The sequence below is a fragment of the Trichechus manatus genome, unplaced genomic scaffold (assembly GCF_000243295.1).
Source record: "Trichechus manatus latirostris isolate Lorelei unplaced genomic scaffold, TriManLat1.0 scaffold00047, whole genome shotgun sequence".
NCBI lineage: Eukaryota > Metazoa > Chordata > Mammalia > Sirenia > Trichechidae > Trichechus > Trichechus manatus.
In genome coordinates, this window is record NW_004443983.1 from 13042275 (window position 1) to 13069982 (window position 27708).

General features: G+C 35.4%; 1 protein-coding gene across 2 annotated transcripts in view; it reads left to right on the forward strand.

Annotated features, from left to right (window-relative positions):
* The window catches only part of PJA2 (praja ring finger ubiquitin ligase 2), a 66697-nt gene that overhangs the window by 20637 nt on the left and 18352 nt on the right, over positions 1-27708 (forward strand). For both annotated transcript variants that reach the window (XM_004377013.2, XM_023731988.1), the window contains exons 2-6: positions 7201-7315; positions 8936-9136; positions 10294-11344; positions 17526-17711; positions 23148-23333. In XM_004377013.2, the coding sequence (XP_004377070.1) occupies positions 7285-7315; positions 8936-9136; positions 10294-11344; positions 17526-17711; positions 23148-23333 (1655 nt within the window). In that variant the 5' untranslated portion in view covers positions 7201-7284. The remainder of the gene's footprint in view (positions 1-7200; positions 7316-8935; positions 9137-10293; positions 11345-17525; positions 17712-23147; positions 23334-27708) is intronic.

Here is a 27708-nt window from a genome sequence, read left to right on the forward strand (position 1 = left end):
TCCTCATGAGCACAATTAAGTGTTCTGGAATTCCCATTCTTCACAGTGTTATCCATAATTTGTTATGATCCACACAGTTGAATGCCTTTGCATAGAAGGTAAAACACAGGTAAACATCTTTTTGGTATTCTCTGCTTTCAGCCGGGATCCTTCTCACATCAGCAGCGATATCCCTGGCTCCATGTCCCCTCTTCTGAATCCGGCTTGAATTTCTGGCAGTTCCCTGTGGACATACTGCTGCAGCCACTTTTGAATAATAATCTGCGAGATTTTACTTGAGTGTAATATTAATGATATTGTTCGATAATATCCGCATTTAATGGGATCACCTTTCTTGGGAATAGGCATAAATATGGATCTCTTCCAGTTGGTTGGCCAGGTAGCTGTCTTCCAGATTTCTTGGCATAGACAAGGGAGTACTTCCAGTGCTGCATCCGTTTGTTGAAACATCTCAGTTGGTATTCCATCAATTCCTGGAGCCTTGTTTTTCACCAGTGCCTTCAGTGCAGCTTGGACTTCTTCCTTCAGTACCATTGGTTCCTGATCATATGCTACCTCCTGAAATGGTTGAATGTCGACCACTTTTCAGTATAGTGACTCTGTGTGTGCCTTCCATCTTCTTTTGATGCTTCCTGTGTTGTTTAATATTTTCCCCATAGAATCCTTCAGTATTGCAGCTTGAGGCTTGAATTTTTTCTTCAGTTGTTTCAGTTTGAGAAATGCCGAGCATGTTCTTCCCTTTTGATTTTCCATCCCCAAGTCTTTGCACATGTCGTTATAATACTTTACTTTGTCTTCTCGAGCCACCCTTTGAAATCTTCTGTTCATCTCTTTTACTTCATCATTTCTTCCTTTCGCTTTAGCTACTTGACGTTCGAGAGCAAGTTTCAGAGTCTCTTCTGACATCCATTTGGGCCTTTTCTTTTTTTACTGTGGTTTTAAGTTAGAAACAAAGAAGAAGGATCGGTAGTTGGAATATATGGCCTTGGTAAGAGAAACGATACCAGAGATCACATGATAGAATTTTGCAAGACCAACGACTTCTTCATTGCAAATAACCTTTTTTCAGCAACATAAACATCGACTGTATGCATGGACCTCGCCGGATGGAACACACTGGAATCAAATCGACTACATCTGTGGAAAGAGACGACGGAAAAGCTCCATATCACCAGTCAGAATAAGGCCAGGGGCTGACTGCAGAACGACCATCAGTTGCTCATATGCAAGTTCAAGTTGAAACTGAAGAAAATTAGAACAAGTCCACTAGAGCCAAAGTATGACCTTGAGTATATCCCACCTGAATTTAGAGACCATCTCAAGAATAGGTTTTACACATTGAACACTAATGACTGAATACCAGATAAGTTGTGGAATGACATCAAGGACATCATACATGAAGAAAGCAAGAGGTCATTAAAAAGACAGGAAGAAAGAAAAGACTAAAATGGATGTCTTAGAAGAGACTAGTGATAGGTAGAAATAAGAAAATCTGGTGTCTAAGCACATGCAAAGTATTTGTATCCCTTATCTACTTCAGTGTAACAAATTACCCTAAAACTTAGCAGCTCAAAACATTTATTATCTCTCAGTTTCTGTGGATCAGGAACTTGGGAGTAGCAGGCTGGGTGGTTTTGGCTCAGGGTCTCTCACGAGGTTGCAATCAAGATGTAAGCTGGGGCTGCAGTCATCTAAAGGCTTGATTTGGGCTCAAGGATCTGCTTCCTAGATGATTCAGTCACATGATTCTTGCCGAAAGTCCTCAGTTTGTTGTGGCTCCTAGCAGAAGGCCTCAATTCCACCCCACGTGGACCTTTCCATAGTACCACTTGAGTGATCTCATGATCAGCTGGCTTCTACCAGACAGAGTGAGCCAAGAGGGCAAGGAGGAAGCCACAATATCTTTTATGCCCTAATCTTGTACACCACACACCATCTGTTCTATCATATTCTCTTCGTTAAAAGTAGGTCACTAATTATATCCCACATTTAAGAGGAGAACAGTTAGCTCCATCTTTTGAAGGGAGAAATATCAAAGAATTCGTAGACATATTTTAAAACCACTGTATTATTCTAATAATGGGTGGTTTTAAAATAAATATGTTATTTAAAAATGTTATACAAGTTGCATTGTTGATGACTCAGTGGGGTAGCAGTATGATGATACTGAAGGCAGTTCAAGACACAGGCCAAGGATGTGCCAACTTCAGTATATATTGTATATAATTAGGCATATAGAAACCAGAAAACCAAACCCGTTGCCGATGAGTCCATTCTGACTCATAGCGATCCTACAGGACAAAGTAGGTTTCCATGGAGTGGCTGGTGGATTCGAACTGCCAGCCTTTTGGTTAGCAGCCTGGCTCTTAACAACTGTGCTACCAGGGCTCCAAATTAGGCATGTAAGTGCCCGTTACTCAGTTTGTCTAATTCTTACGTAGATTTTTCTGTTTCTTAATTATTTCTGCTACAGTTAGCTTTCACTTACTGAGTACCTGTGTGTACTTTTACATACTTTATTTTATTTAACTTTTTGAACTAGACAATATTTATCCTCATTTTACAAGAGAGGACTCTTAATACCGAGAGCAGTTAAGTAGCTTGGCTAAGTATCAGAGTTGGAGTTTGTCATGGTTTGAATTGTGTCCCCCAAAAAATGTGTGTATCAGTTTGGCTGGGCCACAATTCTCAGAATTGTGTGGTTGTCCTCCATTTTGTGATTGTAATTTTCTGTTAAAGAGGATTAAGGTGGGATTGTATAACACTCTTACTAAGGTCACATCCCTGATCCAATGTAAAGGGAGTTTCCCTAGGATATGGCCTGCACCACCTTTTGTCTTACAAGAGATAAAAGGAAAGGGGGAAGCAAGCAGAGAATAGGGGACCTCATACCACCAAGAAAGCAGAACCAGGAGCAGAGCTCGTCCTTTGGACCCAGCTCCCTGAGTGGAGAAGCTCCTAGTCCAGGAAAAGGTTGATGGTGACGAAAACCTTCCTCCAGAGCCGAGAGAGAGAGAAAGCCTTTCCCTGGAGCTGACGTCCTGAATTTGGACTTGTAGCCTACTAGACTGTGAGCAAATAAATTTCTCTTTGTTAAAGCCATCCACCTGTGTCATTTCTGTTAGAGCAGCACTAGATTACTAAGACAGAGTGACCCTGTAGGACAGAGTAGAACTGCCCCATAGAGTTTCCAAGGAGTGCCTGGTGGATTGGAACTGCTGATCTTTTAGTTAGCAGATGTAGCTCTTAACCATTACACCAACAGGGTTTCCACCCAATATTTTGCCTTCCCTTATTTTTATATTATCATATTTTCATCAAAGAAAGGAGTACAAAATTGTCATTCATTCATTCAGTAACTGTTTAAATACATACTGTATTAGATAGTGTACTAGATGTAATGCATTCAGATAAAAATAAAACAAGATCCTTGTCTTTAAATTCATAGTCTACTATGGGAAATGTGCATACTATACTCATACTTTCCCCTTGTATTGTTTTAGAGGTTGTCCCTATTCTTTGTCTAGAGGTGCTGGCATAATGAGCAGTTAAGTGATAAAATGATGACTTCTAGGTTAATAATTGGAAGATCTAGAGTTAATACTTCCCTGATTCACTCTGTTATTTCTTAGAAGCACACACAGACACACACACATATATATATGTTTTGTTTTGTTTTTTACAGGTAGTAAGATGTGATTTAAAAACCCCAAGGCATTTGAAATGACTAATTGTCGTAAGTAGAGAAGAGGAATATGTTATTTATTAGATGAATATTATAAGGAACAGGAGACTAATTCAGCAAAGACAATGTCACTTTAGAGAAAACTCAGACTAAATGTTTCCAATTGGCTTTAGATATGAATTGGGGACTGATGATTTAATCATTTTAATCTTGACACAACTGTTGTCTTTATTCCCTATTATTCATCTCCTCTCCTCTCCCTGTTCTGCTTTTTTAAAAAAAAATTTATACTTGAGAGGTAGGAATAAGATAATAGTGTCAGAAGAAATAGAGATGACTAGCATCTATAGAAAGATTAAACTACATTTTATCCATAAGATGAGAACCGTTACTCAAAATAATGAAGTAGAGAGTGAGAAAGTACTAAAAATTAAAAATATTATTATGGAGAATACTGGAGAGCTGGAAGTAAAAGTGGATGAAATCTCCCAGTACACAGAGTGAAAATACGAAAGAAAAGGTTGGAGACAAAACATCAACCCATGTGGTCCAAATACGGAGAAAATAGGAAGGAAAAAAAAATGAAAGACTTAAAATGACAGAAGTTTTTTAATTAAAACGGCCCAGCCAGTGTTACGTAGAAGAAATTTAAAAAATAGACTGTCCCTAAAAAAGTCCTCATGAAATTGCAGAATACTCTACCAGTTACTAAGTCGTTGTTGTTAGGTGCCGTCGAGTTGGTTCCGACTCATAGCGACGTTATGTACAACAGAACGAAAAACAGCCTGGTCCTGCACCATCCTCACAATTGTTAAATGCTTGAGCCCATTATTGCAGCCACTGTGTCAGTCCATCTTGTTGAGGTCTTCCTTCTTTTCGCTGACCCTCTACTTTACCAAGCTTGATGCCCTTCTCCAGGGACTGGTCTCGCCTGATAACATGTCCAAAATATGTGAGATGAAGTCTCGCCACCCTTGCTCCTAAGGAGCATTCTGGTTGTACTTCTTCCAAGACAGATTTGTTCATTCTTTTGGCAGTCCGTGGTATATTCAGTATTCTATGCCAACACCATAATTCAAAGGCATCAATTCTTCGGTCTTCCTTATTCATTGTCCAGCTTTCGCATGCATATGAGGCACTTGAAAATATCATGGCTTGGGTCAGGCACACCTTAGTCCTTAAAATGACATCTTTGCTTTTTAACATTTTATAGCGGTCTTTTGCAGCAGATTTGCCCAGTGCAGTGCGTTGTTTGATTTCTTGACTGCTGCTTCCAGGCGTTGATTGTAGACCCAATAAAATGCAGTCCTTGACAACTTCAGTCTTTTCCCCGTTTGCCATGATACTGCTTATTGGTTCAGTTGTGAGGATTTTTGTTTTCTTTATGTTGAGGTGTAATCCATACTGAAGGCTGTAGTCTTTGGTCTTCATCAGTGCTTCAAGTCCTCTTCACCGGTTATGAAGAGAAGACCCTAAATATTCCAGAGAGAAACACTGGTTTACCTACGGAAGAATGAGAAGTAAATTGGCAGGACACTTTCTTATCAGCAACAAGGGATCCTAGAAGACAGTGCTTTTCAGAGTTTGGAGACAATAATTTTGTTTTGAATTGTAGCCAAAGTGTGAATGAAAGATAAAAATATTTTCTAACATGCAAGGACTGAAAGTTTACCTCCTGTGTATACTTTCTGGAACAATTATTTGAGGATTTTCTAGTAAAGGGGAAAAAAGGAAAACATGGGATTTAAACCAAGGAACCTAACCCAGGAGTAGTATAATCAAAACATATCTCAGAAGTAGCTTGGTAATAGCTCTAAATTAGATCAAGATATTGGAGGCTTCTGAAAAGAATATCTTTAAGAAGAAAGTGAAATCACTTTAACGAAAAGTTTGATTTAAGAAACAATGTTTTTCATGATTTCTGTACTTGTTTCAATTGCTTTCCTTCCACTGTCTCTAAACAGCATTCCATTCAGGCTTTTTTGCACCTATCATTCTACCAGAGGTGCCTTTGTCAAGGTCTTCATTGTCCTCCATGTGGCTAAGGCCAGTGGTTAGTTATAGGTCCTCATTGTACTTCACCTTTTAGCAGCATTTGGCATAGTGGATTAGTTCTTCTGTCTGAAGCACTTTCTTCACTTGGTATCCACACTCTGGATTTTTCTTTTCTTCTACTGGCCTTTTGGTTTTTCTGCTTCTTCTCTTTTCCCTAGCCTCTTAATGTTGGATTGTGTCAGAATCCAGTCTTTGAATTTCTTTCCTTCTCCATGTACAGCTTAGAGATCTCATCCAAGTTCATACCTTTTTAAATATCATGTATACACTGATAACTCCCAAATTTTTCCAGTCAGCTCCAGACTCCTATTTAACATTTTCACTTGAATGTCAAATAGATGCCTCAAACTTAACACATTCAAAACTGAACTCAAGAAATTTTCTCCAAACCTCCTTCTTCCACAGTGTTTTCCTATGTCAATTAATGTCAGCTTCACTTTTCCAGTTGCCCAGGCTGTGAAATTTAGTCAATTTTTTCCTTAAATAGAAACACATAAAACAAGGTAACATACAGATTGATTGACAAACGTACTGTGACCAGAGGCTCGCAGGAACCTAACTTTGTATTTCCACTAGAGCAGTAGTTCAGTATTCACCAATTCAGTGTTTGCAGTGACTTTATATAACATAACTTGCACAAATTGCAAGAATCAGCTATATGTAGCTTTCCATGGTCAAAGAGATGGCACAACCTATGCAATTAAGATCATTTGCAGAACTATCATCTTCTAATAAATTTAAGTTAGTACTAAGTAGTTAACAATGGCTATAGGTTTAAAAAAAGTGTTTAAAAAATTGCAACACACTCACCAGATTTTCAAAAAAGCACAGGTTGCAACTTCTCAAGTAGTAAATAAATGGATTAATTTCAAAACAGAAGATCTTTTTGTGTTTGTTACGTGGTAAATTGTAGTTTTTTCTGATTTAGAATAGGTTCTTATTTGGGATTAAATTATCTGAATGGCTCCTTGACTGGATAAAGAATAAGCACATCATTATTTATATACATTAATTATTAATTGTGATAAACCATTATACATTTTTAAAATGAAGTTTATTTTTTAGATTTAGATTCTACTTTTAACAATGCCAAGGCTAAAGTAGCTATATAGTACTTGAGGGACAAACAAAGATAACATATGTGACTCTCAGTTTGGTCATGTACTCCCATCAGCATTTCTCCCAACATATTTGCTTATTTATTTATAAATTATATGTGTGTTGTTATCATTAGCAATCTTAAGGACGATATATACTTAGGGTAAGGTTCTGTAAATCTGTATTTCAAACAGTCATCTTGGTAATTTTGAGTTCTTTTAATTGACTTTCAGAACAGATTTTTTCTAAGTTAATTACAGGGCTAACAATGAGCTTGTACTAGAAAGAGAAGTATCAGTTTTGCCATTTTTGTTTTGTGCTTGTATTATTAATATTTTGCTCAATTTATGGTTTCTTTATAGGGACCTCCTGCAACTTATCCATTGCGTGAGTAAAAAAATCACATCCATAATTCCGCTGAACTGGGCACACAAAAACTGCCATATATGTCACTATACGCTGAAAAAGAGCCAGCAGGTAAGGAAGGTGTCATTGTCAATTCCTCTACATTGACGAATTCTTATTGTTTTCTTCAGATACCTTGAGTACCGTATGTAACCATCCGACATATGGTATTACTAAAGGCTGGTTTCAGTCTATATAGTGAATATTCATAAAGCTTAATCTCTAATTTTTGATATGAAGATAAATATAGTTTCTACTATTTTCTTTCCACACCCTCTTGTGCTTTCCACTTTGGAGACTATTCCTTAGGAAGAGTTTTAAGGGCATTGGTTCTGGTTATTGGATGAGTTATTTAAACACTTAGTTTTAACCTTTTTTTTTTTTAATCTTTAAAATAGAGTACATTACCTACTATATAAGGTCATTGAAGGGGTTAAATAAGATAGCATAACACTTGTTTGTTACTCGTTGTAAATACATGTTTGTTTCTCCTTTGTCCTTGGAAATGATCATATTTCCTTCTTATTCTAATGCAACAAAACAAAAAAAGTAACAATTGCACTTATTGAGTGTATCATGTGTTATGGCAAAAATCTTTTGTTCAGTTCCTGCGTAGGGTATATAAAATCTAATCGAGTAAGCAGACTTATACTATACACACACACACACACACACACACACACACACACACGTATTTATGTGTGTGTATATATATAATGTTGCACTTACAAAAAGATACTACTGCTGATTACTATATATCTGTAAGTCATCAAAACTTAATATTCAAGTTGTTCAGATGTTGCTGGATTTTTTTTTTTTAACCATAGTGTATACCATTGGTAGTTTTAAAAAGTAGGATAGCATCTGTTTGACTTGGCCCATCACTGTTCCTTTATGGAGAATTTTATCTGATGCTAATCTTTGAAATATATTTTGTTGTGGTCCAGTTGGTTTTTTAATGAAAGTACAGATAACATTTTAAAAAGTTACCTGTTACCTTCAGCAGGAGCATATGCACTCTTACTGTAATTGAAACTATCATATTATGTCCGAGTAATTCATTCAACAACTATTTATGGAATATTTATATGTAAGATGTCCCTGGGTAGTGCAAAGGATTAACACGCTTAGCTGCTAGCCGAAAGGTTGGACATTTGAGTCTACCCAGAGGTGCTTCAGAAGAAAGTCCTGGTGATTTACTTGTGAAAAATCAACCTTTGAAAACCCTGTAGAGAACAGTTCTACTCTGACAGACATGGGGTTGCCATGAGTTGGAATCGACTTGACCGCCGCTGGTTTGGTTATACGCAAGATATTTTACTAAGGAAGTTTGGAGGATCATTCTCAATCCTTAAAGAGCATTTGTAGCATAGTAATTTGACATATGAAAAATCTTTTCTGGTATTTTACATTATAAAAATCTGAAGCACCTTAAAGAAACCAAACTTAAAAGGTATTTTTTTGGACGGAAGAGGCCACGTAACTCTCATTACATAGCATTTCATGTTTACTTTTCAAGTATGTGAATAGGAATAATGTTTTATAGTACTAGTAATGTGCAGTTGACATTCACTAGCATATGATTTGGCAAGTGACTGCATATGTGTTGAAGCAGTTTTTCCCCCTACTGGTCACCAGAATAGAGGTCATGGCTATATCTCTTCTACTTTTTAACTCTTTTTTTTTTTCCAGCAATGGATCAAGAATCCAACAAGGCTGCTTGGCCTAAACCGGCAGGAGGCTATCAGACAATTACAGGCAGGAGATATGGAAGAAGGCATGCGTACGTCAGTTTTAAACCGTGTATGACCAGGCATGAAAGAAGTTTAGGTCGGGCTGGTGATGACTATGAAGTGTTGGAGCTAGATGATGTTCCAAAGGAAAATTCCTCAGGTGTGTAACATGTAATTATTTATGGGCTACTAATATGAGTTATAAATAATAGCAGGGAAGACAGTTATGTAGGCATCTATCTTGTAATATTTGAAACTGTGAGTGGGTTTTATGTGTATATATGGGTATAAATGCAGTACATTTGCTATCGAATTTTATTTTGAAAATTTTTTTAAATTTAATATTAACAGTATATGCATTTAAACATAGAAGAAAATAGAATATGGCCAGTCATTAAAATATAGCTATACTGTCATGCAGTGATTATATTATCACATCATTCAGCAAGAGGAAATCTTTATCATTCAACCAAAATGATTTTTTTTTAAATGTGAGCTAAATATATTTTTCCATGTCTATTACATTTAAATAGCTTTTGTTTTGTTTTAATTTTACCTCTAAATAATTTAGCTTGGCTAGTTTGGTGTATCGTTTCTTATTTTATAACATATAGACATCAAATAATGCATAGTTATTAAAATTTTTTAGTTAAGTGGTTTGAAAACATATTTTTCAGATATCTGCGAACTATGATTATACATTTTTAGACTGAGATGTCTTCTTTTCCTGAGCAAACTTGATATTTCTAGGTTATTTTTACTCTCACATATAGAAATCTGAATTAATAGCTTAGGTCATTTTGTTACAGAAAAAGCCTTTTTGTAGTATGATGATATAATTTTCTGAATTAACTTCAAAGCACAGTAGTGTCTCATTTGTCTTAGATCTGTAACCGATTGTTATTTGTTCTGTCATGAGTACTTGAATGTGGGTTTGAAGATCACTGATAGGGCAGACTGGTTACCCTGTGACTCTGCTTATGCCCCTCATTGTGCACCCTCTCAGTGTCTTCTCCCTTAATTGTCTTTTTGGTTTTAGGTATTAGGTTTTAGGTATTAGGATTTAGGTGAAAAACTTGCAAAAGTCATGTGAGGGAGAGAATATTGAGAGGCTATGCAATGGCATAAATTAAGCCGTAGGGTAGCCAGTCTGCTCTCCCAGTGAAGTTAGGGAGCATAGATATACCTGCCAGAGAAACTCATTTATATTTTCAAGTAGGTAATAATTGATATGATTTCCACTTAAATGGTTGTTATTAAATACAGTTTTATCTAAATTAATCCCTACAGATTTGTTTTCTTTTGTTTTCTGTGAAGGTTCCAGTTCATTGGATCAAGTTCATTCTTCTTTGCCCAATGAATCTTTATTTAAAGAAAGTGAAACAGAAATTCCCATTTGCGGTACAGCATTGAATCAAACCACTGAGAGCAGCCCATCCTGTGCTGCAGTACATCATAGTGAGGAAGGCGGGGAGACCATAGGAAGCAGTACAGATCTTCATAACCACTCTGAGGGAGAATATATTCCAGGAGCTTGTAATGCTTCAGGTGTCCAAAATGGAAATGAAGTGGTTCTTACTAACTCTTATGATCCAGATGCCAAACACGGAGAGGATAATGACCGTCTTCAGCTTTCTACAGAAGTTGTGGAAGGTGGTAGATATCAGGAAGCGTTGGGCAATACAGTGTTTGAGTTGGAAAATGGAGTAGAGGCATACACAGGTATTTCACCACCAGTTCCGTCTCTTAACTCTGAAATAAGAGAAGAGTTTGAAGAGTTAGATTCAGCACCTTTAGTGAAAAGTTCTAGTGGTGATACTGAGTTTGCCCATCAAAACAACCAGAAATTCCAGAGCTCCTCTTCTGAAGATGAAGTTGTTAGAAAGAAACAACAAAATAATATTAGCCAGGAGAAAGAGAGAGAAAATTCACCTGAAGATTCAGCCTGGGCTTTAGGGCATATTTGTAGTGAACAAAATACTAGTGATAGGGAAAACAACCAGGAAAGGTCTCCTGAACAGGTAGTCAGGCCAAAAGTTAGAAAAGTGGTCAGTTCAAGCCAGGTGGACCAAGAAACAGGTTTTAATCGGCATGAGGCTAAACAAAGAAGTGTTCAGAGGTGGAAGGAGGCTTTGGAAGTTGAGGAAAATGGCCCAGACGACCTGTTAATAAAATGTGAAGACTACGATGGAGAGCATGACTGCATGTTCTTGGATCCACCTTTCGGAGGAGTTATACAGATAGAACCAGAAGATCACCAAACAACACCCGGAAATGGAGCCACAGCAGTAAGGCAAGACGTTGTGGATAACACCTTTTGGAATGGCTGTGGAGATTATTACCAACTGTATGACAAAGATGAAGATAGGTAAGGTTTCATACATTGTCAGATTGTGTAGTGAACCAAGTGGTTTATGTCTGGTGCCACAGTATTTGATGGGTGCTGTGTCAGATATGGTCAGGGAATTATATATTTTGACTTATCAAATAGTCTTACTTACTGAGCGCTAACCATACATGCACACTATCGGTTAGAATTTTTTACAGACTTTCTTTGAGATGTTTTAGGAGTTTATAGAGATTATCAGTTCAAATAATGATTATTAGTTATTACAGAAGGATAGAGATGCTGATTATTACAGTTCATAAAATGCTAGATAAGTATTTATTGAATTAAAAAATCCTTTGTTAAGCCAGTTTGTGTTTAAATAGCGATTAAGATCACAGAATTTTTTTTTTTTAATTGTACTTTAAATGAAGGTTTACAGAGCAAACTAGTTTCACATTAAACAATTAATACACATATTGTTTTGTGACTTTGGTTGCCAACCCCATGACATGTCAGCACTCTCCCCTTCTTGACCTCGAGTTCCCCGTTACCAGCTTTCCTGTCCCCTCCTGCCTTCTCGTCCTTGCCCCTGGGCTAGTATGCCCAGTTAGTCTTCTTTTGTTTTATGGGCCTGTCTAATCTTTGGCTGAAGGGTGGGCCTCAGGAGTGACTTCATTACTGAGCTATAAGGGTGTCTGGGGGCCATGTTCTTGGAGTTCCTCCGGACTCTGTCAGACCAGTAAGTCTCATCTTTTTTTTTTTTAATATACATACGTATTTTTTATTGTACTTCAAAAGAAGGTTTTCAGAACAAACTAGCTTTCTCATTAAACAATTAGCACATAGATTGTTTTGTGACATTGGTTGCCAACCCCACGAACGCTCTCCCCTTCTCGATCTCGGGTTCCCTATTACCGGCTTTCCTGTCCCCTCCTGCCTTCTCATCCTTGCCCCTGGGCTGGGGTAAGATCACAGAAATTTTTGATTTGCAATATTGCATTAACTTTGCCAATATTTATTAATATCACCCATTTCTCTCTTTAGTTGTTCTTTCTGTTGCTCTTCCTATCACTAAGTTTATTTTTTACTTATTTTTATTCAGCATTTAATTCTTATAACAACTCTTTGTGGTAGGTATTATTATTTTCCCCGTTTTTAGATGCAGAAACTGAGGCAGAGAGCTAAGTGACTTCCTAAGGTCACAAAGCTAGTAAATGGTGGAGCCATAATTTGAATACCTACTTGTTGCCTAAACACACTCTGTGTTTTTCACCACTGTAATGTGCTGTTTTCAGGTGAACATAGAACTTTTCTTCTAATAAACATTCTGATTTCTCCTAAAAACACAGATTCCTTTTTATTCCAAATCATAGGACAACTGAAAGAAGAGAAATGGAGGTTTTCTTTGTTCAGCTGCTCAGTTTTCATTACTCAGATTTTCCTAAGCCCAAGCTTTCACATATCCTTTTAAAGCTAGTGGTAACCCCGACAGTGCTCAGTTACAGTGAAATTGCAAGATTCTATTAACTAGTGGAAATTTTTTTTTTTCCAACTAGGAGATATTATAAAAGAAGTAATTTATCACTTTTATATGAATTCATTTTATGTATTTTATTTCATGTCATAAAATTAATACAAATATTTTGTTTTCTTTATACATGAATTATTCTATTGTAATACATATATAACAGAAAACAGTTGAAATATAGTTTTCTAATGTTATCTTAAAGTTTATAAACTTCAAGAGATAGCAGACAATATTTATACAACGTACTGAATTTTAAGCTAGGGGTAAAATTAGCTAAGACCTTTTCCTGGCTTATTTCCCCTTTTTTCAGTTAAAACCCACAGTCCTTTATCCAAAATCCACAATGTTCTGAAAGTAGAAACTGGAAACAAAACCTGACCTGATGTTAACTTACTTAATGGCAAGCTTAGAGCTGAACTAAAATGAGGCTGCTATTTCAAGTATTCATATGTTTTGCTCTAGAAATATGAGTGTATTTGATTACTGGGCGCTGGCCCAGACCCCATTGAGGGTTGTTGAGTAATATTTTAAATCTAGGGGGAAAAATTTAAATTCTAAAACACGTTCAGCCCTAAGATTTTTGGATTGGATTGTGAACTCTATTATTATATTTCTGTGTTACCATAAAACACACACACACACACATTCAAAAAAGCTCATAGAGTTTTAGATATCTTTTTAAAGTATACTATTTTTAGATCCCTCCCGCACCCCTTACATTTTTGCTTTTTTAAAGAAAAGTATTTACTTTGGCTGTGCCTTCTTCATTGTGGACACACTAACCAAAAATAAAAACCTCTTACTTTTGTTTGCCTTTTTGTAGTCAGGTCTAATGTCATGTATTGAAGTAGATGAGATCTTATATTGTTTGTCAACCCCAAGAGAAAGGGTAGTTTTTTTGGCCCCTGGTTTTTTAAATTGGTATTTTGTTATTGGTAGAAGTGATTTCTTTACCTGAAAATGACTCTGGACTTTTAGTGCTTATAGGATGTATTTATTTGTAATTTTTTAAAAATGATATGTCAGTATTCTGAACCGTGATAGATTTTTTACAAATAGAATATACAGATTGGTAAATCCCTTATGGTTAATAGAAACTTTTTTTTTTCTTTCACCTTGTTAGTAGTATATTGATTTACAGAACCTGTAGTTGTGCAGACTCTATGATAGAACCTAATTTTGAAGCCTTTCTTATGTTAAGACACATTAAATTGCCAGAAACACTTAGGATTTTTTTTTTTAAATCTTATCACAGAATAAGTTCTGAAGGATAATGCTTCTACCTAGGATCTGCTTATATTTGCATGTGTAAGCCTTAAGATATATTTTAAGTCCTCATTTCAATAGCCTATACAATTTTGAGGAGTAATTCTATTTCTATGCTACTATTTCTACCCTGTCTGTCTGCTAGGTAATACAGTTGTCAGAGTGCCTTTTCATGTGGTGCCAGCTGAAGGTTGAAATTTCATAGCTGTAAACTTTTATTTAGTTTCATTTTGCCATTTGTTCTTCTACCTGATGTTTCACTGTAGTCCTGCTCTATTTTCATGTTGGCAGATTAGAGAAATGGGGAAACACAGTGAATCTACCATTACGCACTTGAGAAGGAAAATAGAAATAGCTTCTGCTTAATTTGAGTCTGTGAGATTTTTTTAAGTTGTTTTCTCTATTTTGTAAAATTTAAGGTGATATACTTGAAAATTTTCTTGTCATGTTTGTATTGTAATAGCTACAAATAGAACTTATCAACAACATAACTAAAAATAACCATAACATTTTTAGATACAAGAATTTTGACCATTTTTTTAAAACAGAGGTTACGTATTCTTTATAAGAAGAAAAGTATTTTAATAAATGCATGGTCCCCTTGCTGAAAAATTCTTAAATGATCACTTAATCACATCTGAAACATTATACTCTATGGGATAAGTATTGCAGCTGGTGGCATTGCTCTGAGCTGTTTGACAGGAACTGAACACCACCTTATTAAATTAGAACTGCATGGGGAATTTTAAAAGACAGCATATAATTACCAGACTTGAAATTAGACCAGAGAGCTAAGGTTAACACCCTGCTCTTTTGAAATATACCCTGAGAACTTTAATGACTGTTTGAGGACAAGATCTTGAGTTTGGAAGAACCTTTTAGCAATGCCTGCACATTAACCTTGGCCTAACTGTTCTAAAGAGAGGCATGCCATCTACTGATCATTCCTTATAACACTTAAGTTTCCTTTAAGAGTTTTTTCTGTCCTTAGGACTTAATTTTGTTTAAAAGGTTAAAAAAAAAAAAACACCTTGCTTAAGGTAAAAACTTCAGAACAACTTTTGTTATTGATGTTCTTGGGAGAGTAAAAGAAATGTTAGCCATTTAGTTGACTTCGGTTTGATGTATTCAAAAGGGACTTATTGAAATCCTCTTAAGTGCTAGATTTTGTTCCAGGTTTTCTGAAAATGTGAATAATAATTGCCCCTGTTCGCATAGTGCACCAGCCTAGCAGAGAAGACAAAATATACAGATAATTATCATGATGCTGAATCACAGCTTTCTTCTTCTGTATAACTTAGCTGAGAGCCATGAATGAAGAGCTCCTCTGACGTCCCCTCTACCACCAACAGATAAAACATCTATGAATAGCCAAACAAGATCTTGAAACACATGCTCTAACATTTTAACAGACCTTTTTTATCTTGTATCCAAGTTCATGGGAGTTTAAAAGGAGTAAATTAGGGATAAATGGGTTTGTTCCTCAGGCATGCTAGGAAGTTAAAGTGATTACAATATCTTGATATTAAGGGAAAAGACCAGAAAGTTGTAAATGGCAGTGCAATTCAAGTAGCATAATCCTCTGTGCGTTACAAACTACATTAAACAGACTTATGTTAAAATTGCCACAAATTAATAAAGATATCCTGAACGTTAAAGACTTATCAAACTTAGTGTTGGTAATTTAGCTTTAGGAGCCCCTTGGTGGCACAAACGTTAAGCACTCAACTACTAGCCGAAAGGTTGACGATTTGAACCCACACAGAGGCACCTCAGAAGTAAGGCCTTGCGATCTGCTACCAATAGGTCACAGCCTTGAAAACCCTATGGAGAAGCTCTGCTTTGCACACATGGAGTTGCCATGAGTTGGAATCAACTCGACGGCAACTAACAGCAGCAGCAGCAGCAATTTACCTTTAATAAATAAGAAGTTTTGTAGTCAGGGACTTAGCTACTCTTATAAAACTGTTTTCTGTTAGGTTTTGGTACTGATGTAAGTCTATAAATGGTTTATTTGATCTTGGTTTATTTTTTCGGTGACAAAATTTTACACAGTTTTAGCAACTCTGGCTCATACCCAGCTGAAAGAACACCATTTATTTGCTAAGCCTTGGCTGTATTGTATTCCTTCTTTAGGGTGTTTGGACCCTGCTTCCTATTTACTGAAAACTGGAAGTTGGTTTAATTTTTTTGCTTCTACTAATCTCTCAGAACTCAGATTGATACTGCTGTTTGTTAATAACATGTTTATCTCTTGGGTTCGTCTGCCTGTGGAAGGGGGAACTAACTAGATATTAATAAGAGTTAGATCCCTGAGTGACACAAATGGTGAACGTGACCACTAACCCAAAGGTTGGTGGTTCAGACCCATCCAGCAGCACTATAGAAGAAAGGCCTATCCATCTGATTCCGTAAAGATTACAGCTGAGAAAACCCTATAGAGCAGTTGCACTCAGTAACACATGGGGTCATTGTCAGTTGAAATCAGCTTTGGTATTTTTAAAGAATTTAGAAACTGTAATTCCCTACCAGTTATCACTTTTAAAAAACGTGAATTAAGATTTGTTATTTTGATTTTCACAAAAAGTATGATGCACAAAGAAAAATCTTTAAGGGGATTCTTGATCAGAATAATTGTTATGTCTGGGAAGCACGTAAGATTTGTTTTCAATGTTGATAAGCAATACCTTAGCCTTTGGTAATATAAGATGACTACTTCTTTAAAGACTTAAAACTAGTTACTTAAATACAAGTAAGAGTAATTTTCTGAGTGTCTCTTAAACTTTTTATCATACCCTTTGATTGGTTATCTAAATATTCTCTTGAACTGAAATTTATTTTGTGTTCATGGGCCTACCTAAGGACTTTAGTAAAGCTTTATCAGTGCTGCTTTCCACGAGTTTGAATCCCTCTTCCTTTTTAAACATAGACTAATCCTTTTAAAAGTTTTTATGAAAAAGAAAGGGGGAAAAAAAAAAGCTTTTAAAAGCATGCCAGTAGTGAAAATTTATTTGTAGAGAATATGTCACTAGTTGTCAGTATATAATTAGAAAGAGTTGTTATAGTCAGGTCAAGTGAGTGATCTGTTATTATTTATTCTAGGTGAATAGTTAATTTATGATTATCAAACTGTATTTAAAATTTATTCAGAAATATGTAAAATATGAAGAGCCTCTACCCAGGCACCATGGAATTACATAATTTAGTGATATGTTTCATACCTTGACATATGCCATATTCATTTGGAAAAGTTACATTCTACTGAATCGATTTGTTTTTGTATTTTTAAAATTGAGTTGACATATGATGAAGCATGTGTGACATCAGCAATCCACTCAATACTATGATGCCTGGTTAACTTTTCTAATGATGAAAGTAACTGAATATGTAATGATGGTTTGTTTTATTCCTGTTGTAAATTTGCAGCTCAGAATGCAGTGATGGGGAATGGTCTGCTTCTTTGCCTCATCGGTTTTCTGGCACAGAGAAAGATCAGTCTTCAAGTGATGAAAGCTGGGAGACTCTGCCAGGAAAAGATGAGAATGAACCCGAACTACACAGTGACAGTAGTGGCCCTGAAGAAGAAAACCAAGAATTATCTCTTCAGGAAGGGTATGTTTAACAGTGAGCTTTATTGTTTTCTGTGTGTTGTCAAAGAATGGTATACATATACAACATATTTAAATGTTAGATATACTATTAATTGCGTTTACAAACTCTATATAGTACTAATACCCATTGCCATCAAGTCAGTTCCAACTCATAGCAACCCTATAGGACTGAGCAGAACTGCCTTATAGGGTTTTCAAGACTGTAAATCTTTACAGATGCAGACTGCCACATCTTTCTCCCGTAGAGTGGCTGGTGGTTTCAAACCGCTGACCTTTTGGTTAGCAGCTGGGCATTTAACCACTGAGTCACCAGAGCTCCATCTGTAATACCAATAGTCTGTTAATAATGCTACTGATTTTTTCTTTATGCTTTTAATATTTAAAAATGAAAAATTAATTGAAAATACTGATAATTTCAGTATCTTCTGTTGAGATACAATATATATTCCCACTTTGCTTTATTAAGAAAATTTTGGGCATTTAAAAAGTAATTTTGGTTGAGTTAGGTATGAGTAAACTAGAGCTGCCATTGCTGTCCGCTAGAGGTAATGGCAAGGGAGAAGGGACAGCCTCAAGAGGGAAATAAGTGATTCTTTCACAGAATTGGAAGCAGGTAGTTGTAAAAATTGAAATTTTATATTCTTGTCTAATTGCATTGAATGATATCTCCAGAGCAATGTTAAATATTGGTGATTGATGGTAGACACCATTCTGTTTTCCCAACTTTAATGGGAATGCTGTAGTTGGGATTGTCAAATTAATACTGTAAAGGGCCAGAGACTAAATATTTTCAGCTTTGTGGGCCAGTCTGTTGCACCTACTCAAATCTACTGCCGTTCCATGAAAACAGCCATAGACAATATGTAAACGAATGAGTGTGATTATATTCGACAAAATGATATTTATAAAAATATGGCAGTATTTACAACGACGACAGATAAATAACATTGAAATACAAAAGTGAATACAACTACAAATTCAGTAAAGATTAAATAGACTAAAAAATAAATATTGTAAACTTTGTGCCTGTAAATTTGAAAATATAGAACAAATTGATAAATTCTTAGGAAAATAGAATTTACTAAACAAAACTCATTCAAGAAGAAATAGAAAGCTTCAACAGTCCTATAACCATTACATATATGGAATCAATGATTAAAAATCTTTCCTTGGAGGAAACAGTTCATCTAGATGACTTCAGAGCTAAATTCTCATAAACTTTCAAAGAACACATCAATCTTACATAAAGTCTTCCAGAGAATAAAAAAAGAACTATTCCCCCAAATCATCCTATATGCCATTATAACCCAAATTCCAAACTAGGCAAAGGGAGTATGTGAAGAAAATTAACAAGCCTGTTTCATTCATTCGTGAAAATACGTGTCAAAATCTTAAATAAAATTATTGGAAATCTGAGTTTATAAGTATATTTAGAAAAAGATAAAAATTACCAATCTCAGTTTATTTGAAATGCAAAGATAGTTTCACATAGAAAATTTGTAAATATCACACACCACATCAGCAGAATACGGGAGAAAAATCCACGTGATAGATTCTTTTGATGCAGGAAAAAAATTAATAATAATGTCTCATCATGACAGAAACTCTGAAGCTGGCATTAGAATGGACCTTTCTTGACTTGATAAAAGATATTTACCCCCCTCTCCCAATCAGCAGTTCTCAATATTAAAATCAAGAACCAGACAGGAGTGCTCACTACCACCATTGCCGTATAGTGTTATAATGGAGGCCTTAGTCAGCATGGCATGCTGGGAAAACAGTAAAAGGTAAAAAGATATGAAGAGAATCAAACTAGGAGACCACATTTATAGAATATAAAGTGTTAATATGCAGAATGTATAAAGAACTACAAATCAGATCAATAAGACAAATGACAGTCCAGTTAGAAAATGATCAAAACATTTGAGCAGATAATTTTATGGGTAATAAGAATATCATAATTATAGAATTATGACTTGAAACACTGATGAAGATCAAAAACTACAGCCTTCAGTATGATTACACTTCAGTATAAAGAAAACAAAAATCCTCACAACTGGGCCAATAAGCAACGTGATAAACAGGGAAAATATTGAAGTTATCAAGGATTTCATTTTACGTGTATCAATAATTAATGCCTGTAGAAGCAGCAATCAAGAAATTAAATGACATATTGCACTGGGCAAATCTACTGCAAAAGGCCTCTTTAAAATCTTAAAAAGCAAGGATGTTACTTTGATGAGTAAGGTGCACCTGGCCCAAGCCATGGTATTTTCAGTAGCTTCGTATACATGGGAAAGTTGGACAATGAAAAAGGAAGACTGAAGAAGAATTGACACATTTAAATTGTGGTCTGGTGAAGAATATTGACTGCCTTGGTGGCATAGTGGTTATGAGCTACAGCTGCTAACCAGAAGGTCACCAGGTGCTCCTTGGAAACTCTGTGGGACAGTTCTACTCTGTCATGTAAGGTCGCTATGAGTTGGAATCGACTCGATAGCAACAGCTTTGGTTTGGTTTATGAACTGCCAGAAGAACAAACAAATCTGTCTTGGAGGAAGTACGGCCAGAATGCTTCTTAAAAGTAAGGATAGCAAGACTTTGTTTTACTTTCTTTGGACATGTTATCAGGAGAGACTGATCTCTGAAGAAAGACATCATGCTTGGTAAAGTAGAGGGTCAGCAAAAGAAGAGGAAGACCTTCAGTGAGATGGATTGACACAGTGACTGCAGCAATGGGCTCGAACATATCTACTATTGTGAGGATGGCTCAGGACTGGGCAACATTTTGTTCAGTTACACATAGCGTCACTATGAGTCATAACCAACTCGACGGCACCTAACAGCAACAACAAGACTATCAAAAGATGCTCGACCTCATTAGTAATCAGGGACGTGTACTTTAAGATCCCAAGGAGGTATTCTCATTGTTAATTAGATGTTGAGAGTTAGGGAGGTAAATTGAGAGATTTTAAGCAAAGAAGAAAAGGTAGGATATAGGCTTTCAGAGAGCTGGACAGCAAACCTGTTAGGTAACACTGAATAATTTCTCCTCAGTATTGAGTGTCCATTTGAGATTTGTGTTTGTGAATTTAAAATTAAATCAGTCTCATCAAATTCATGTGGTTTCCTTTAGGCACTTCTAGCTGCTCTGATGACTGTTTTATAAACTTTTTAAATAATAACCCTTAAAATCATTTTTAATAAAAATTTAATAAATACATTGACCTTTCCCTACACTTATTAGAATAAAGAATTCTCCAGTGTAAAATGCCTGGATTTCATCTTTAAGAGTAGATGAAATGAAACAGGGTACCCTTGATTTTGTAAGTAGTAATTCCCTTTTAAGCCTTTTTGGGCTCTAACTCAAATTTCAGTTACTTCCCTTTACTCTGAGATAGGATTTGAAAATCTTAAAAATTTGCTATACAATTAGAATTACTTAAAATTAGCTTATGCCTAAAGTTTGGTAACTACTTACATATGTCTTAAGTTATAAAATGAAAACCCGTTAACTAAATATCAGTTTATCAGGAATGTTTATTACGCTTTACAGGATTTTATAAAATAATTTTCTTAGAATATGGCTAGATTAGTTTATGAATGCCTCAAACCCTTAAAATGTTAGTATTAACCAAAACATTTAAAATTCTGTGCTGCAAATAATGGATAATCAAACTGCTGATTTGTCAGCTAAATGAAACCATTAGGATTTGTAAAATCTAGTGTTTAGTATTTTCAGGGGTTTAATTTTCTTTGCCTTTTATTCATTTCTTAGAAAATCTCATGATGTATGATTGTATGACAGCATATTTTAAAACTTTTTAAAAATTTCTTTAATATTCAGTATCAGTTTATGAATATATTTTGATAATTTTAATGCTGCTGTTCACAGGATGTTATTGAATTTAGTTTCTGTTATTGAGTAACTGAGTCACCGTGATGTCTATATGATAGAAAAAAGAAATGTAAAATATTTTTTGTAGGAGTACTTCAGAAATAACAGAAGACATTTCCAAGGACTCTTCCAGGCTTATTCTCTAAATTATTTCGGTTTTTTAAGAGACAATTTTACAAGGATTTATTATTTCACTTGCAACACATACGTAGAGAGTGCCTGTTGTGTGCCAAGCACTGTTACAGGGGTTGAGGCTGCAAAGGTGAGAGACGGCACTGAGAAACTCCTAGATGAGTGAGAAAGACAAGTGAGTCAGACACTAGGTGAGTTGCAGTACAGTGGGATGAGTGCTTTCATATAGGTTTGTGGGCTTGGGAATTTTTAGTTTGATTTCGTGTTTTGATTCCATTCAAGTTTAATTTTTAACAAAATTAGCTTATTTTGTTATGCTAATTCCTCTGATTTTCCTAGACTGGCCATAGTAGATACTAAGTCTTATAAACCTATTATCCTGTATTGTAGTTTAGAGCCTGAAATTACTTAAGGAAACATTTATGGGTTTAGATATATAAAGTTGTTATTGTTGTTAGGTGCCATTGAGTTGATTCTGACTCATAGTGACCCTATAGGACAGAGTAGAACTGCCCCCATAGGGTTTCCAAGGAGCAACTGGTGGATTTGAACTGCTAACCTTTTGGTTAGCAGCTGAGCTCTTAACCACTTTGCCACCAAGCCAAAAATTATAGACACATTGCATTTTGCAGATCTACTGCAAAAGAACTCTTTAATGTGTTAAAGCAAAGACGTCGCTTTGAGTACTAATGTATGCCTGACCCGAGCCATGGTATTTTCAGTCACTTCATATGCACGTGAAAGCTAGACAATGAATAAGGCAGACTGAAGAGGAATTGATGGCTTTGAATTATGGTGTTGGTGAAGAATATTGAATATACCATGGACTGCCAGAAGAACAAATAAACCTGTGTTGGAAGAGGTACAGCCAGAATACTGCTTAGAAGCATAGATGACAAGACGTGGTCTCATGTACTTTGGACATGTTATCAGAAGGGACCAGTCCCTGGAGAAGAACATCGTGCTTGGTAAAGTACAGCGACAGCGAAAAAGAGGAAGACCCTTAATGAGATGGATTGACACAGTGGCTGCAACATTGGGCTCAAACATAGCAGTGGTTGTGAGGATGGTGCAGGACTGGGCAGTGTTTCCTTCTGTTGTACATGGGGTCGCTATGAATCGGAACCAACTCAAGGACACCTAACAACACCCACAGATAATTCTTAAATCAAATGAATAGATTCCTGTGTAATTAGGAACCCTTTCTATGTACATATAACTCAGTAATAAATATGCTTCTCTTTTAAATAATGTTGTAGTTAAGAAAAATAGTTCCTTAAAATTGTAAAAGTACCTAGAGCATAGAACTCAAGGAATAAAGAGTCCATTTGCACACTAAATAGAATAAAGAACAATTTTATGATGTGTTTTTTAAAAATATTTCTTCTTTTAAAATTTCTGAATTAGGGAACAGACATCCTTGGAAGAGGGAGAAATTCCTTGGTTACAGTACAATGAAGTAAATGAAAGCAGCAGTGATGAGGGCAATGAGCCTGCCAATGAGTTTGCACAACCAGAAGCTTTCATGTTGGATGGTAACAATAACCTTGAGGATGACTCCAGTGTAAGTGAAGACTTAGATGTGGACTGGAGGTATGTGTCACAGTGTTATTATCATGCTTAATTGTTATTGAATAGAATTTATGATTCTAACTTACGATAATTGATTCTAATAGCTAAGAAGTATTCTGATTTTCCCTTCTGTTAGAGTCATTCTGTCCTTCAGAACTCATTTTGTATGTCACTTCCTAAATGAATTCTTTCCTGCTTCTTCCAGCCAGCAACTTCTTCCTTTTTTGACCTTTAGCTCTCTTGAAACGAACAAGAAGAAAAAATCTGTTGCCATTGAGTTGATTCCAATTCAGAGACTCCATATGTTACAGAGTTGAACTGCCCCAGGGGTTTTCTTGGCTGTACTCTTTACAGAAACAGATTGCTAGGCCTTTCTTTCACAGTGCCTGTGGGTGGATTCAAACCTTTAGGTTAGTAATCAAATGCAAATCATTTGTGCCATCCAGGGACCTTAGCTCCCTTGAAGCTCATCTTATGTCCTACTTAGTCATACACTCATGGTTCTGTGTTCCTAACTTATTTATTTAGCTTTGTATGCCGTATAAGCACTTAGCATAGCTTTTAATTAAAAAAAAAAAAGCGTCCTTAATGAATACCACTTGAAGAATTTCAAATCTGTAATTGAATCAGAAGAATCAGAAGAATATAGATTTCCTTTATTGTCCTTCCTTTTCCTTCTCGTATTTAAAATTTGGAAGATATAAATTGTACCTTCCCAGAGATGTTAAAAGTATTAAATTTAGTTTATAACTGACAAAGAATATCAAAAACCAAACCTGTTGCCATCAAGTTGATTCCGACTCATAGCAACCCTAAAGGGTTTCCAAGGCTGTAATGTAATCTTGATGGAAGCAGACCGCCACATTTTTCTGTGGAGCAGCTGATGGGTTTAAACCACCGACCTTTTGATTAGCTGCCATGCACTTTAACCACTGCATCACCAGGGGTGTTTAACAAAGGATAGTGAGCTGCAAGTAAAAGCATATAAATGCAGTGGATTTTAGAATTGTTACTTATCATGATATATAATGCTCACCATTTGTCTGTTTTGGTTTATAGATTGGATTTATCTTTCAAGGGTGCAGTAGCCCATTGGAAGCAGCTAACTCTTGAGATGGAGAATGTATATATTTGTTCCATCTATTCCTTTTTTGTTACTTTTTATGGAAATAAAAATGACATGTTACTGCTCTTACTGTCTTCTCTGCTCAAATATATTCGTAAGAATTTATCTTTCTTTCAGTTAAAGTTACACGATTTCATTACAGAAAATTTAGAAAAATAATGATGAGAAAAACTCATTTGTTTATCTTGATATCTCTGCAGGTTTCTAGAACTTATGTTTCCAAGGCCTCGTTTTTGTCTTCACTTTCTGTTTCTGTGTGTGTGAGCTACTCCTTTGTGCTGCTCCAGTTTGTTCCAGACGCTAAAGTCAGCATCTTCTTGAGAACATCTTTACCCTCTTCCATTGTCTTTCCCCAAGGTGGAAAAAAGAATTACGTGTGCAGAGCAGACTTTTATCATTTTTGTGGAAGTAGAAGTGGGCTTTCGTCATAGCCACACAAACAATTTGTAATTCTACCTTGAACAGTCCTGTTCTCCAGAACCCATTTTCTGGCTTCGCAAACATTTTGGAGTATCAGTGACTTCACCTTAGTCCTGGTTATGCTAATCTTTATGCTTCCTTCTTTCTTTGTTCTCCCCCTTACCCTCTCACCGTGCTCCTTGTTAATTTTGAAGTCTTCTCCCTCAATTATGCAAAGTAATTCATCAAAGTACATAGCAGATAAAAGAATCATCTATTTAGTCTTAACTATACTACATGTTAGGAGGCAATTACGGTTTCAAAGGAAGCAGATTCTTCTATTGCATGTTTTCAAAAGTCCGTAAAAATATTTTTTTGTACCTCCATCATGTAGATTCTTCATTCTATAATTAATGCACTAAAATTTAACTGATCATTTCCCCCGTTGAAATAGTGCTGTGAATTATTTTTCCACCATAAAGCTTGTTCTGTACTTGTAGGTTTTTTTTTCTTTTTTTTTAAGAACAGATTACTAGAGGTGAAATGACTGAGCTATATGGTATTTTTGAAGCTCTTTATACGTGTTTCCAAATGACTTTTGAAAAAGGTTGTTCCACATAAAAATTTGAAGGAATAAGTCTATGTTCAATATAATTTTAACTAAAATTTTAAAACTCTGTCTTTAGTTTCTAATTTACACTTGGTTTTTCTGGATATGCCTGTTATATTAAGGTTTTAGAAACACTGTTTGTTTTACCCAAATTTGGGAAGCTTCAAAGTAGTTTTATAATAATGTATAGCATTTTAGCATTGATTTTAAGCAAAATTATTTGAAGGTTGCTATTTTTAATTTTATCTAGATTATGTCAGCACCTTATTATTTGCTGATGTGGTACTCTTTAATTTGGGTGGCAGGGGCTAAATGTTGATAAAATGGAAAATACGGCTTGGTTTTCATATTAAAATAACATGCCATTTTGAAAACTAAAAGGAAAAGCTTGGCAAATAGCAACAGTTCTTATCTCTAAAGCCCAAATTTGGCATACTTTTTTTCAGTTTCATCATTACTTAGGAAAAAATTAAAGCTTTTTGGTCCCTTGTTTTAGTTTAAAGGACAGTGGAGGAAATTTTGTATCAAAAGTTTCTTTGTTTTGATGAAGTCTCAGAGGTGTTATGACATACCACGAGGCTGTTTCATAGCTTGGTGTTGTAGGAGTTTATGTGGAGAAAACAGGTTTTGGATTTAGACAAATGTGGTTCAAATCCTGGCTCTACCATTTATTTATTTTTTCATGATTACTTCTATGTCTTCCTGTAAGAAATAGGGGTTATAATTATTAACCTAATAAGGTTATAAGAAATTATTACTGTGTGGCTATAACTGTAGCTTAGTAATAGAATTTTTAAATCTTTATTTTGAAATAATTTCAGAGTTACAGAAAAGTTGTGAAGTACAATTTCCATATATCCTTCATTAAGAGTCCCTGAATATTAACATTTTACCGCATTTGCCTTATCATTCTCTCATTCCTTTCTCTGTTTTATCCCCCCTGACCCAGAACCATTTATGAATAAGTTATAGACATGATGCTCCTTTACTCATAAATATTCTAGAATGAATTTCCTGAAAATAAGGACATTTCTTAATACAACAAAGTACAGTTGTTAAAATTAGGACATTAACACTGATAGAGTGCCTTATTCTTGTGTCTTTAATTGTCTCACTAAAGCTTTTAGAGCACAGGAAAAAAATTATTTTTTTTAGTCTAACCTAGGATCACTTCTTGCATTAAGTTAACATTTCTTTGGTCTCTTTTAATTTGGAACATTTCCTCAATCTTTCGTGTTTCATGATCTTGGTTGTTTTTTTTTTTTGTTTTTTTTTTTAAAGGCAGAAAGAACATTACGAGGCAGGATATATTTAGGACTTTGGCAAAATTATTTAACCTGCCTTGCCAAACTCTGACACATACAAAATATTGGTACATTTATTTTGTAGAATGTCCCTGAGGTTGGGTTTGTCTGATGTCGTGATTAGATTTGAGTTATGAATTTTTGGCAGAAACACCACAGAAGTGGTGTTTTATCCTTCTCGGTACATACTAGAAGGCAGATGATGTCAATTTTTCCTATTACTGGAGCTGTTCAATCTGCTCACTTGGTTAAGATGGTTATCTTCTAGGTTTCTTCACTATGCAGTTGCTGTTTTCCCCTTTATAATCAATCAGCATCTTGTAGGAGGTATATATATCCTGCCTCGTAATGTTCTTTCTGCCTTTAAAAGGAAAAAAAAAAAAAACCAAGATCATGAAATACAAAGAAAGACTGAGGAAATGTTCCAAATTAAAAGAGACCAAAGAAATGTTAACTTAATGCAAGAAGTGATCCTAGGTTAGACTAAAAAAAATAATTTTTTTCCTGTGCTCTAAAAGCTTTAGTGAGACAATTAAAGACACAAGAATAAGGCACTCTATCAGTGTTAATGTCCTAATTTTAACAACTGTACTTTGTTGTATTAAGAAATGTCCTTATTTTCAGGAAATTCATTCTAGAATATTTATGAGTAAAGGAGCATCATGTCTATAACTTACTCATAAATGGTTCTGGGTCAGGGGGGATAAAACAGAGAAAGGAATGAGAGAATGATAAGGCAAATGCGGTAAAATGTTAATATTCAGGGACTCTTAATGAAGGATATATGGAAATTGTACTTTACAACTCAACTTTGAGACTATAAATAACCTGTTCCATCTCAAACCATCAAACTTTAATTCAGTGGTTTTAGCATCCATTCATGGATGTTGTCTGAAACAGCTGTTACCGTGGTGGTTGCCAAATGAATAATACTAGAATTTTTAACATTAACTGATT